This window comes from Asterias amurensis, chromosome 9, assembly GCF_032118995.1.
Source record: "Asterias amurensis chromosome 9, ASM3211899v1".
In the NCBI taxonomy this organism is placed as follows: domain Eukaryota; kingdom Metazoa; phylum Echinodermata; class Asteroidea; order Forcipulatida; family Asteriidae; genus Asterias; species Asterias amurensis.
Genome location: NC_092656.1, coordinates 14,442,725 through 14,457,820, shown reverse-complemented (window position 1 = coordinate 14,457,820; position 15,096 = coordinate 14,442,725). Strand labels below are relative to the sequence as shown.

General features: G+C 38.3%; 1 protein-coding gene across 1 annotated transcript; it reads left to right on the top strand.

The window, feature by feature from the left end:
• Positions 1 to 2,190: 2,190 nt before the first annotated feature.
• LOC139942196 (dual oxidase maturation factor 1-like) lies at positions 2,191 to 13,849 on the top strand. The gene is made up of 10 exons (XM_071938965.1): positions 2,191 to 2,521; positions 3,001 to 3,058; positions 3,933 to 4,070; positions 6,778 to 6,885; positions 7,403 to 7,556; positions 8,387 to 8,556; positions 8,916 to 8,963; positions 9,346 to 9,668; positions 9,858 to 10,015; positions 10,541 to 13,849. The coding sequence occupies exons 1-10, from the start codon at positions 2,357 to 2,359 to the stop codon at positions 10,773 to 10,775; spliced, it is 1,557 nt and encodes a 518-aa protein (XP_071795066.1). The 5' UTR covers positions 2,191 to 2,356; the 3' UTR covers positions 10,776 to 13,849.
• Positions 13,850 to 15,096: the final 1,247 nt, after the last annotated feature.

Sequence of the window (15,096 nt, the reverse complement as noted above, 5' to 3'; positions counted from 1 at the left end):
CTTGGATGTCCCCGTGAGTGGGGTGGGGTGTCCGATGGGGTGGGCTCGCAGGTCAGGGAAAACACGCAAACTCCGGGCGAACGGGCCTCTTTTGTAATGCTACTCTCATACTGTGGAGAATACGCAAGTGAATGTGCTTACGAATGAAAATATTTGACAACTGCGCTAACTTCGCAACATCCGCCGTGTGTTCGTGAGCGTTTTGTGACAAAATCGGAACGTTCACAAGCTGTTCCTCCCCCTCCTTAAGATGATCGGTCAACTTCAAAAGCGCTTTCTAAATTTCAGCGAATGTTGCTGTTGGTTTTTGTATGCGTTGGTAACGTTGGTATAAAAGCGTGCGTATTATTCGTAAGACATTGGTAATGAGAGGTTGAGGGATGACCGAGACAATATTCACTATCCAATCGCAATTTGGGGGCGAATTCATCGCGAATTTCAAATATTCATATTTGCAGGTGTGAGAGGAGCGTAAAGGTGTGGCAATAAATAAAATAAAATGGGTTTGCATATGAGGGTGCCATTTGGGCAGTCCTGTATATGTAAGGAAATGCTTGTCTGTGTTAAATAACAAGTTATTCTTAGTGAGAATTTGGCTGATGAGTAGGGGCGGGATTGTTTATTGGCCTTGATGGCAGAAACACATGAACCATGCCTTCCCAATGTAAGTATACAATGATTACACATCTTGTGACGAGATCATAAAGTTTAACCACGTTGTTGCAATAAAATTGACGAAGAAAGCTGCTTTAAATTGTTCAACTGATTTAATTCTCTTCAGCTCCTTTAACTTATATATCAATTATGTTTATGTAATTCAACAACTGTGTGTGATTCCTTAAAACGGCAAAAACTTGATCAAAATAAGAGAATCTGGAGAGTAAAACTCTGAAAGCTTTACGATCTCGTGTGTAGAAGTGGCTAATATTGAACTCAAGGCGCACAACCGCAAAACTTCACACAACTTGGAAACTAGTAAACAACATGTCATGTCATGACACATCTTAAGTCTAAAAGTGACTGGATAAGCAGAGTCAGGGAATAGATGTTTGGCTTCATCTAGTTTGTGGAGGAAGTCTTTGGTATCATTTAATAAAGAAGGGATAGGAAGGGCTAAGGAAGCTATCAACGATCTCGGAAATGCGCTGTAGGGCTACCCTTACCATGCAGACATACTCCGTCGATAATTTAGGACTCGTCTTATCTGGAGTTAGGACGAGTAACTCATTAGGATTAAACTTGAAGGAACACACTGCCTTGAATCGGTCGAGTTGGTTTTTGAAAAGCGTCCTGGAACCGTTCGTTATAAAATCGATATGGTTAGAAAGATGTTGTAAAAGTAGAATATAATGATCTACACAAATATGCCTCGAAATTGCGTGGTTTTCGTTTTACCTCGTCGACAAACTCGGTCGGCCATTTATGGGAGTCAAAACTTTGACTCCCAATAAATGGCCGACCGTGTTAGTTTGCGACGTAAAATGAAAACCGTGCAATTTTGAGTGATACATGTGTGGATCATTATATTCTACTTTTAAAACATCTTTCTAACCATATGCATTTCATAACAAGCGGTTTCAAAACGCTCGTCCAATCCAAGGCAACGTGTTCCTTTAAGGTCTGCATGATACAGTGCAGGGTTTGGACTCGTTTTAAGTCATAATATTAATCCTAAGTTATGAAGAGTTTTGTGAAATCGACGGCAGTGGGTCTACCCATGGAGGTAATTCTACCTCCATGGTCTACCTAGGTTGCATCCGGGTTGTTGGGCTTGTGTATCTTGGGTAGAAGGTAGAAGCGTGCTGTATGTGGGATCCTGTGGGTAAATAGAGCCCACAGGTCCTGTTTTCTAAGTCTTGTCTTGGGAAATCCCAAACGATGTAACTACTAATTCTCACGGGAACATCTTCAAACAATCAACACGCTTAATAGTTAATTTTGATACTCTGACCGACAGACCTTTTACTTGTGTGGTTTGGCAGTATCAATCCGCATAACCCACTTGACTTGAACACGCCCTCTACCAAGCTCATCACCTACAAACACGTGCAACACAAGCGCAGTGACTATTAAAGGCGGTCAACTCGTCATCAATTGGTCAACTCGTCATTGATTGACAGATGTCTCTATGGTTATCAAACAAAACTGCAACTCATTACATTTTAAATTCCCCCATGCTACAGATGTCACTCTGTACTTCATAAAACCACCTACAGCTCAGAGTGAATAGTGTACCAAGTTGCCATAAACCTTAGATGAAGATCAAAGTTAGAGATTTCCAGTTGGAAGAGCTTTAGCCTTTTCGAATTCATCTTAACATTTCGAACGGGACTTTAAAGTGCTCGTTTTGTCCAGCATGGGTACGCCTTATAGTGCCTTCAGAGAGGATGGACGGGCCACTGCATATCAAGAAAACAAGACAGCCGTTTCCGCTGATGTAACTTTTGCTGGATTTGTCTACGCGTTTTTCATCGTGAGCATTTCGCTCGTCGTCATCTTGCCCGGAATACGTGGGAAAAACGTAAGTTCGATTCTACAAACAATGCACCTAGTGTTTTAGTTGGGATTTATAGATTCTTTACAGGGTGTATCTTAATTTAACCATTGAGTTAAAATCTTGAACCCCTACGATATGCAGTTCAGAATCATGTGACAGGTCCTCCTAGAAAATGTTAGCGTTAAAACACGGGGTCTTTTTAAAATAAAGAAACACAACATTTTAATAGCGTATTTCGACTGCACCAATGAACACATGAATGGGCAAGCATAATGACAACAAGGTATTTCTAAAAAACAAATCAGAAAGGTCGTTGCCTATTAATTGTGGTTAGATGATGAGTTTATTGAAAACCAATGAACTCTTACAATTCTTGAACAATTCTTTAAAAGAACCTGGAACTATAGTAGATATTTAAAGTAACGTTACCATTAACTTGTCACAATACTAGAGTTGGATGGGATTTCAGACTTTTGTATTTGTTTTCGTTGTCTAATATGTAGGGAATATTTGCTGCTATTCGGTTCTTCATCGCCGCATTTATTGGTGCAACCATACTCTGTAAGTTGATTTAAAGCTTATGTTTTTGTACCTTCAATATGGCAGGTCGTCTCTGTGATAAACTATTGGGTTCTGTTGTAAAATGCCATGAATGTCATGGGTTTCTCAGGCGGTTTTATATGCAACTAAGGAGAACTTCAGTAGTGCTGGCCACACAAATTGGGTCAATATTGAACTTTTAATTGACTTCATTCGTGCATTGCTGTTAAAGGCAGTAGTCACTATTGATAATTAATAAAATAATTATTCGCATAAAACCTTACTTGGTAACGAGTAATGGGGAGAGGTTGATGGTATAAAACATTGTGATAAACAGCTCCCTCTGAAGTGACATATAGTTTTCGCGAAAGAAGTAATTTTCCACGAATTTAATTTCGAGACCTCCGATTTAGAATTTGAGGTCTCGAAATCAAGCATCTAAAGACACACAACTTTGTGTGACAAGGAAATTTTCACAGGTTTGTTATGTTATGCATATGTTGAGATACACCAACTGTGAAGACTAGTCATTGACAATTACCAATAGTGTCCAGTGTTTTTAACTGGTTTGCCTCGTGGCCCCCAACTTGAACCCATTAATCCTCGTGTTGTTGATTTAACTCGTTAAATTGGATGATCAAACTCGTTTATCCATCACACCTGCTATTGTGATCAAACTTGTTCCATCTGTTTTAGTTATCGAACTAGTTAATCCAACTGTTTGAATGTAAATCGTCAATCCAATGTATCCCGCTGTTATTAATCCCATTGTTAATATACCTTTAATCGCTTTGTTTCTGTATTTCCAGTCTTATTCCCGTATTTTATACATTTGTGTCAAGCGGCTCTTAACATTTCGTTATCATAATTACTTAATCAATTTGTTTATGTTCAGTATCCTTATATGGTCAAGACTGGGAGTCTGCTGTGCAGCATAACGTCACTACACAGTACAGAGCCTTTATCAAGGATGAGATCGAGGCTGATATAGGGGTACATATTGGACTTACTAATGTTAACATCACACTCAAAGGTGGGTTCGATCAAAACAAAGTCGAGGTTAAACTTATTTTGTTGCCATCGCTTGTGTAAAATACAAAATGCAAAAGGATTTTTGAAAACGTAGAATAAAGTAATACAATAATTTGGCCCAGGCCCTATTCAAACAATTGACATACTATTATACGTGTTGAAGAAACATTCCTAACCAAAGAAATAACTCTTTTCACGACCGGAATTTAACTGAAATACGTCTTAAGTTTTTCAGAAAACTGTTGATAGTTCGTGTGAAATGTCAAAGTATGTACTTACCGGACTCTTATATTGGAGCTTAGACCTATACACAAAATAAAGAACAAAAATCAACCTCGCATTTTGCAGATAAATCTATGTTGTTTATAAGGACAAGCCCACGTTAAGAACCCCCCTCCCATAAAAATAATAATAATAATAATAACAGTACTGATATTAATAATAACACTATAATTGCAACAAGGCCTGGTTTTTTATGTATTTGTATAAATTGACATAAGCTCAAAGGTTTCGAATACATTCGTCCAAGATGAATCGAAGAAAAATAATAAATGACTCATGAAAACCGACTCGTTGTATTGAGTCAGCATTTTGTTGCATGATGAGAATTGTAGGCTGTTGCGTGACAATGTCATATTCCGTTTATCTGAGTGCTGTTGAACCAAATAATACTTCCTTATACCAGGGAAAATGAAACTAGACTATAAAACTTTCTCTTGAGAATTTATCGTGTTTGACTAGCTTCAGTTTCGAAAGACGCTATCTTCCCACGCTATAAATTGCAAACGTCATCTCTTTTGGTTTCTGAAGTGGTCAGACACTTGCATCAAGTGCGTTTTTCCTTGTTTTAGTTTCATCCAAAGAATGGAGGAAATGAATAAGAATAACGATGGCAACATATTGAATACTGTTATTAACCTTCTACTGACATCATGTTGTTTACCGTCCAAATTATTGCAAAACTGCAATTGAATCTCTCATCAAGTTTTAGACTGAAATTAACTAATAATCGATTGCAACTGACAACTGCAGATGATGATTTCATCCCCACAGTTAATCGCCTGACATAAAAAAGGTAGAAATAGAATAATACACGGACCATTCGATAAATCGTAGTTATGTACACTCTAAGAAAAAAATACTCAATGTTGCGTAAAATTTTACTCTTTGTGGTGTTCAAAAGGGAACATGGTCGTTTGGAGGGTAAAACGGTACGCAACAGGGGTTGCGTCGTAATTTACTCAATTTCTGTGTAAAACGGCTACCCAACTATGCGTCAAATTTCTTACCCAACTTTGTTGTGTCAAAATGTACCCAACAACCGACTACCCATTTACTCAGTAGTTGAGTACCATAACCCCAAGTGTTGAGTAAAAAAGAAGTAGTGCATTTTGGCAGCAAAACGGACACTACTAAAAAATTAAAAAAGCCATATATACATTGAATTGGACTGGACAGTATAATATCCGATTAATATATGGTGATCACAACCCTATAACCACCTTGCATAAAACGACCGGAGTGTTTGTGTACATTCAGGGGGTGAAAACGAAAACAAAGTTCTCGCGAGCAGACTATAAGTAACAATCTCTTTTTATAAGCGGTGTTGGCTCTCAAAAGAGCCGTTTGGTTTTGCCAAACCTGTTATTGACGAAATTGAAGCTGCTATCCGCGTATTTCCTGGTGATGCATTTCTCACTTCAACAGACTGTTGTACCTCAAACATAATGCCAAAATTCTCTCAACTGTGGTTAAATGAACATCAGAACATCAACGACCTGCAACATCAGAACTATGTCCACCTCATCCACCTTTGATTGTGACTTGTGCCTGCCACTTGTATACGTCCGTGTGTAATGTGCACGTTGCATGATGGGTAAAATGGTTTCCACGAGGAGCAGTTTACCCAATTACGTGCAACATTTTACCACAAAAAAGAGCATGTCCTGCTTTTTTTAGTACGTCTCAAGGTAAACTTGACCCTGTGGCGAGGAAAATGTGTTTTTGTACCCATAAGTTGCTTTCACTGGCGAATTTTTGTATGCAACTTAAAAAGGTACAAATTACCTTCTCGAGAGTACTGGCCAAAAAGCCACATAGCCCAACATTGCGTAAGAAGTTACTCAACTTTCGTACCCAGCACATTTACTCAGCAAGTTTTTACACTTCTTTTTTAGAGTGTACGTTCATGTTTTATTATTGTTTCCTGACTTCCGTTTCTGGGCTCAACGACGCAAAAATCACTTCAATCTGGTTCAATCTCATACTCAACGGAACTCGGCCACTCAAGACAATACTATTTTACAACATTCTTCAAAAACATTGCTGTCGATATCTACCTTGATCAACATTCTAAACTGAAAATTTAAATTTATCAAACTTCTCACTAGCGAGTAAAACCAGTACGATTTATCTCTGAATATCTGCACCAACCCAACTCTTATTGCCGCTATCTTCACCCCGGAGACGCATTCCGGGGGCTACCTATAATGACACATCTGGAGAGACAGAGCTAGCTCCTACATGGCGTTTACACCCTGACTGAAGTAGATACTTCCCTGTAGCATTTGGTATAGGTAATTGACGGCATCAACAACAACAATAATAGCAATGAATAACCACAAATTAACAGAAAATGCATCAAAACCCTTACGAATGTATGCAACAAAATAACAACGACCACTTATCATAATTACTTGTTGTTTAAGGTGTGCCGGAATACCCACAGCATGGTGAGGTTAAAGGAGAAAGAATCAACTACAATGAACGCTTCACTTTCTGCTGTAGACAGGGCAGGCAGGGATACAGCCAATTCGGTAAGGTTTTAACTGTATTTCAAAGTTATAAGAAAAAGGGACACAAAAGAAAAAAAAACAAGCAAATAAAGCAAACCCGAACATCCCAGATCTACAAAGATGCCGTAACAAAGTAATGTAATATTTTATCATGGCTATTTTTCTCGAAAACATTACCATGGACAGAAACAGACTTTCAAACGAGAGTGTTCAATTTCAAAGATTCACGTGCGATGTTGAGGCCAATTACCTGCGTTTAATTAAACAAAAAGAAGTTGTTTTTCGAGTTCAACACAGCTTTCCCAAAAGGAGCTAGTGTGCCGGTCGAGCAGACATCGATGTGCGTTTTGTTGGCAACAAATTGGACTCATCGAAACTGAAATGTGCATTGAAATACTCCATGTCGACTCCTTTTTAACATAGGCCCTATACAGCTTGTCCAAGGCAAATTCTTAGCGGTGTGGAATTCTCTAATAATATATGTACATTTATTGATGAACTTCCAGCTCAATATGAGATAATGTTAATTGTTTTTTAGCCGGTCGCATCAACCAGGAGTTCCGCGCTGCACAGTGGTCCGGCAAGCCCTATCCCGTTCTGTGGATTGTAGAGTATTTCGTGTTTGATGCAGAGGACATCCGTTGGGGCCGAACATACAGGCTGGCTGGTTTCTACACATATCTCACGCTATGGTTCGTTTTTGTTAAGGATGTAGAGTTTATACTTATAGAGAATCAATAGTATTGGTTAGATTAAAGAGAAAATTCAAACAATGCCGTGTTTTCAGCTCTGGGACTCGATGCTTTTGTATAGAAACAGCAGACACGCTAAAACAACAGATATACTCACGTGGGAAATGATTAGTTTCAAAGTTATAAGACGAACTGTTTAAAGGCACCGGATACTATTGGTAATTACTCAAAACATTTGTTAGCATACAGAATTACTTGGTAACAAGTATAGAGCTGTTGAGAAACGGCTCCCTCTGAAATAACGTATAGTGTTCGAGAAAGAGGTAATTTTCCACTAAAATATTTGAATTTGATTTCGAGACCCATAGTGTGACACGGTTTTTTTTCTTCCATTATTATCTTCGCAACTTCGCCGACCAGTTGAGTTCAAATTTTCACAGGTTTGTTATTTTGTGCAAATGTTGAGATACACCAAGTGAGAAGACTGGCCTTTGACTATACTTGACAATATTACTAAAGGTGGCCAGTGTATTTGATGCAAATTTACGGAACACAATTGTTTTTTTAAGCCAATGCTTGTTTGCATTTAAATAACACACAGGTTCTTTTGGTTGCTGAGTAGTTTGCAGAAGCTAAGTCTATTTTCTCAAAACTGTTTTCGAGCAGAAATATCTGCCAAGCACAGAATTATATGCGTGAGGCATCAGTGGGCTACCGTCCAAAAGATGGTCAAAGATTGGTTCTCCTACAGTTGTTAATTAAATAGCTTGATGGCGTATGGTTGAGATACACGAGCGTAACTTGCAGTGTGTATTGTTGTTTTGATCCAGGACTGCGTTCCCACTATGGGTGATAGCAATAGTTACTTCCTTCATGGTGGTACGATACAGCGGGTTGTTCCTGCTCCTTACTGGTGGCTGCCTATTGACTGGTAACATCATCTACTCACTCATACGATACGGTTCGACGGAACTGATCATTCCCTTCGGTGCTGAACATGGTAATAACATAATAGATGTCAAATTTGCATAAGGGATAAATAACATTAATTTTGGTTTTTACCCATACACCGATGTGTTGCGGTACCCGCTGCCAAAACATAGGATTCGAACTGCCTCTAGCTGCCGGGCAACCTCGGTAATTTAGTTGGTAAGACACTGCTCTAGAATTGCAAGGGTCGTGTGTTCGAATCCCACCCGAGTAACCAGCGCTGCGAGTAACATGCCTGTGATATATTTTTCACAGGACTCGGGAAAGTACTGTCTAATTATGGTAATAACAATTAGTTAACACTAGAACTCGTTAGCATTAATTGAACACGCAGTTTAACTACTGTTGTAATGTTTCTATTTTGTTTAGTGTTGGTGTTTTCGAAAGGCGGTTCTTTCTACTTGTGCATGGTTGGAGGTAAGACACGAGTGCAGGCGCGAGGGTAGTCGTCTTTGCTTGCTAGTCTCAACACTCTGGTACAGACCGAGTCCTTTAAGGATATTAAACAATAGAACAGAAGGAAAACAAATGTCAAGACAGAACGATTGGCAGCCATTTTTATTTTCACTTTGGAAGACTGTGTCGACTGTCGTTAATATACAACATACCTCCATATTTTAATGAATGGGGGTGCGATGTCATTATCATTATCCTACATATTAAAGGCCTCAAACTTTTATGTTAAGCCACTTTTCCAACAACATGATAAAGCTGTAGTTTTTCAAAATGTCAGCTTTCAATGTAGTTTTTCAAAAAAATCAGCTTTTCAAAAGTTCAATTGTTTAACAAACTTATTCAGGAATCGTTTCATCGCTTGCCGGCCTCGCCATCATCTTCCTAGATGACATGTTTCCTTTTAAGATGGCAACTTTCTTCAACGTTGATCCCCTTCAGGACTACCAGGACACCTTCGAAAACCCAAAACATCTTAGCAACTTTCCAGATAGCTGGCGTCTTGACGACGATGACGAGACACCAAAGAACGGGAGCCCACGCAAGGAGAAGCAGCGTCCCATGTCCGTGCTGAACGACGATCCTCGGGTCGATAAACTTGCTTCTGAGGCGCTAGACAAGCGTTCCTCGGAGATGTACCAAGGAGATATGTACATCAATGTTGGAGAGGTAAGAAATCTTAGTTAGATATCAAGTCGAACACAATTTGACTATAAATCACTATGTTATTGACCCAAGTTTTACGTAATCTGATTTGCTTTCACGACCAAATAAAGTTGTTTTTATGATGGTGCTGCAGCCAAAATTCCTCTTCGAAAGAATGAGTCATTCTTTGAAATCTTGTATTTTTCCCAACAGATGCATCAGAGCTTCGTTTCTGGCAGAAAGTCCCTGTTCAAAAAGAACAAGCTAAAAAGACGCCCAGCGTCCAATGAGATGGACGATGTTGACAATGCTGAAGACTGGGCTGGTAATACATCTTCAAAGCAACTACTCCATAAACCATCACAAGTCAGGTATGGCTTTATTCATCACACACAAAACATTTATGACCTCATTGCTTTTCATTTGTAACACGTTCTTCTTCTATTTTGGGTTATTTGATTATATTATTGGTTAACTTTACAACAACTGATATCACGAATTCACGGCTACTAGTATGGTGTGTGTTTCAAGAATAATGACCCAGTAGTGACAGCGAGTGGATGTAATCTTGTGTTTGTTGCCTACAAAAGCGTCTGTAAGGACTGATCAAAAGCGTTTGTAATTTTTTCCATATTTTCACAATCTAACGGCAATGTGGACGCTTCCTTAAACAACTTTAGGATCTATGCAATATTGTAGCTATACACGGCACTGTATTGCTGCCATACACAACTCAATACACAACTTCATTGACAAGAGTCCAATGTTTACAGATTTGTTATTTTAGGAATATGTTTGGATAAAACCAAGTGAGAATACTGGTCTTTGACAATAACCACAGATGTTCAGTGCTCTTCCATCCAACCGTAATGTCTTTCGTTTACTGCTTTGACCAGGTTTAGCGTCAAGGGATTCGGTGGCAAGCCAAGAACGGACGACTCAGTTGCCATGGATACTATGACCAACACGTCAAGCTTGCCGGTCAAGATGAGCCAATTACACGAGGAACCCGACGATGAAGGGAGTGATGCAAACAACGTTACCGAGGAAGCACCCGAAAACCCAGCTACTGAAGCCATCTTAGACGCACAATATGCATTCAGTAACCAGATCAATATTGAGGACGAATAAATCCTCACACAAAATGTCCAGAGTTCATTTCAATTTTTTGTACGCAGATTTGTTCGTTATGCAATTGCTCATAAAAATATAGGCATGAATGTAATGTAGCCCAACTTTATATCTAAATACACGTCAATCTAGTCAGGGACCTCATAAAACCAACGGCAAACGAAATCGCGCCAATTAGATAGAACCAATGAGGGGACGCACCAAAATGACCGCTGTATATTAGTATAATATAATATATAACAGTGTTGACAAATTGATCATAGGGAGACCGCTAACATAAGAGCAAATCCCGCTCTACCATGAAATGAAAACATATTACTACTTTCATTCATTGCCTCTCGAAATTGTGGGGCACGGTTCCCCACCCCGTGGCCATACCGCCGGTGCTCTTCTTTATTTATTAGCTTGCTTTATATTGGATTACTCAGTGCCAGCAACGTGGCAAAATTACTGGTTTAGCAATTGTTCTATTTGATTTTAGTTTTCATCGTTATATCATGAAGTAAGTGTCTATTTAACTTCTTAAAAGAAACTAACAGCAAAAATAGTTAATGGCCTGAAGTTTCGACACCATATTTATAGCAGAGTCTTTCTTGAAGGCTAAGATGACAGCACAACAAACAGTCATCATGTATCCAAGTGCGACATGACACTGTATAATTACAGTTACCTGTTCTTGTTAGTTGTGTTATCATTTAGCCTTAAAAAAGACTCTGCTTGGGTCAAATCGTTTATACCTTAGGTCCTTTCGGTTGGTAAGCAGTTCATTGCAACAGCTGACCCTATTTTCTATAAAAAAAAACTAGGGGTGCACATTTATTGCAGTTATTGTTAACAACATATATTTTGTATAATAGAATATTTATGGATCCATAACAATTAGTGTTTGTGGCCTAACTCATTTCAGAGTTACTAATAGATATGGCTTTCGGTTTGTTTTAATTCATCTTGTTTCATTTTTGCTTAACAGCCTATTATGAAACATAGCTTTTTCGTTTACTGCAAACCCCAAAATGATTCAGATACTTTATTTGCTCACAGTAGGTCCTGTATACGAGTCAACGGGTGGTCCTGCCGGAAAGTGTTATATTACTGTCCGATTTCCACCAACCAAACTCGCTCTAGACATGTTCCGCAATTTTACTCGGAAGTAATATCCCTATCAATCTGAGAATGTTTATTGGAAGTACAGATCCTCGTTTCTACAGTTGCAGGTATGCCCTTACATTTTGACACAAACACCCATTGCAAAGAGATGCGGTATTTACGACCACTCTTCTTCCTTTCCCGCAAACATGTTGCATACAAAGGCGTAACATGGCTGGTTGTTTTGTCAAACAATATTTATTAATGTTTTTTTTTGCAAGACGCTCCAATCCCAAGTGGGGATGGGGATGGGCACAACGTATTGGAAGGTGGATCCTTTCGGAGATACGATTTCCCCTCAGGAAGGACACTATCTCCTGCCACATCGGAAATGTATCCATACTCACGAAATGTACAGACAGCCTACCCGCAAAAAAAAAAACCATTGCAAAATGATCACGGTCGTTACTATTGGTAATTGCTCAAAATAATAAATATACTAATATGGCATCAACAAATCATTGGCATACATATGTACATTATACTATAACGTACTGCTGGGCAAATAAAAATGCCAGTGAAGCTTGTCTGTCAACAGATACTACCTGACAGGTTTGATGGTGCGAGCTGGAAGGCCTCACCTAAGCTTTCAAAGAGTTATTTACTCTTGTGGTCAGGGGGTGATGGTTATATTTGACTTTTTGAAATGAGCGTCTGAAGAGAACACTAAGGTCTTATTATGTTTATCCTCTTTTTCAGTCAAGCATGTATTTAGTCAAAGATACTATCCTTTTATAGTATCTTTGATTTAGTAAAGCAATGGGGATGCCATGAGTAACATGATGTTTTTACTTGCCATCCTCCTTCCACCACCCCGCCCCAATCCATGTCCCAATAATGCAGCAATAAATCCCCCGTGTGTTGGGTGTATTTAGTGTGTACATAGAGTAATGGTGTATGTTTTTCATGGCCCGCCAACTGCAGATGTATTTTTGTCTGCTTACGCGATGTAAAGGCCTATTAAGGAAAGTGTTCTTCGAATCTAAATGCACAGACTTGCAAAAACAAAAATCCAAGTTTTCTTGTTGTCATAGAAGTGCTATGTTTTTAACGGGAAACATAAGACCTTACTCACTTATAGGCCTATAACTCTAAATAATGCAAAAACAACAGTTATTAGTAAAACAAAATACATACATATATTATTCGAGTATTATATCGTGATGACCTAACAAAACAATTATTTTAGCATTTAAGAATATTCCGAGTAGAATCATTTATCATTATCGGTGCATAAACATCACGCCATACATGCATAACAGCATAACAAAAGTGAGCACAGATTGATCAGAAAATTCAAAGCTACTATATCTATATTTTGTTTTTTTAGACTGCCTTTTCTTTTTAAGTGTTGTTTTAAAAATATCGTATTTTAGTGGAAAGCGCCTAGAGGCCTGGAATAAAAGCGCTATATAAATATATTTGTAATGCGCCAAATCAATCCAAACAGATGTTCAAGGCGCAGCAGAGTGTAAACAAAACAATACATGACCATATCCAGTTAATGGTAGTCATACAATTATGATAAAACAATTTAAACACAACAACAACAACAATGAGAAAGAACCAAGATGGAAACCACGACCAGGCATGCAGCATTGAGGCAAATAAAGTCTAAAAAGCTGGTCTCCCTATACATGTTCGAAGGCCAAAGTAAAGACTTAAAGGCAGTGGATACTATTGGTAATTGTCAAAGACTAGCCTTCACAGTTGGTGTATCTAAACATATGCATAAAATAATAAACCTGTGAAAATTTGAGCTCAATCGGTCATCGAACTTGCGAGATAATGAAAGAAAAAAAAAACCCACCCATGTCACATGAAGTTGTATGCGTTTTGATTTCGAGACCTCAAATTATAAATCTGAGGTCTTGAAATCAAATTCGTGGAAAATTACTTCTTTCTCGAAAACTAATGGCACTTCAGAGGGAGCCGTTTCTCTCTATGTTTTATACTGTCAACCTCTCCCCATTACTCGTCACCAAGTAAGGTTTTATGCTAATAATTATTTTGAGTAATTACCAATACTGCCACTGCCTTTAAGCTGCATCAACTGTTAATATCCTTCTCAGGATGACCAATGTTACACCATGTCCAATTATTCACAATAGAATAGATTTGTTAAAAAACTGTATTATAGAGACACCGCAATAAAGACTAAGGAATATTCAAATATCTGAGTTTGGGTGTCTGTATCCCTACAACTTATTATTTTCAATTATAGTATCTGAAATTTCAGTCTTTGATAAACTTCTTGGAGACCGGATAGTTTGCATTATTCCGGCATTTAAATGTTTTTTTTTCCCCGGCCAACTTTAGCACAAATTCATTCAATTTCAATACGAATTCAAATTCACGAATTTTTCCCCCAATCCACTGAACTGAAAAGTAGGGTTTCTTTGTAGCTACTGTTCGTGCACACATGATTGTATTTTTCTCTTTCAGATTTGTTTCAACCATTCTATTTTCATAGGCATTCAAGGCTACACTTTGAAAAATGTTTAAGTTGAACTTCTTAACACTTTTGGCGATGGCCAGCTTAAAGGCAGTGGACACTATTGGTAATTACTCAAAATATTTATTAGCATAAAACCTTTCTTGGTGACGAGTATTGGGGAGAGGTTGATGGTATAAAACATTGTAAGAAACTTGAGGTCTCGAAATCAACCATCTAAACGCACACAACTTCGCGTGACAAGGGTGGGTTTTTTCTTTCATTATTATCTCGCAAGTTCGATGACCGATTGAGCTCAAATTTTCACAGGTTTGTTATTTATATGCATATGTTGAGATACACCAACTGTGAAGGCTAGTCTTTGACAATTACCAATAGTGTCCACTGCCTTTAATTGATCTTATTCGACAACTGGTGAAATTTATTCACCCCTTTTGACCTATTTTGATGGTTGATTCCTGATGCAACGGAACTTTTATTTTCCACACGAAAATGAATGAGCCGGTGTTAAAATGAATGTTTTGTTGTTGAAATTGGCTGGGATAACCTATATTAGGACATAATGAACCAAATTTATACATCGATTTCATATTGGGATGCCACTCTAAATGGTGACGTCATTCTACATTGGTGTCACTCTAACGGTAATCCTATAGTGTCACTGTATATTTTACTCTACATGGGGCTACTCTTCAATGCAGATGTCATTCTATTGGGGTG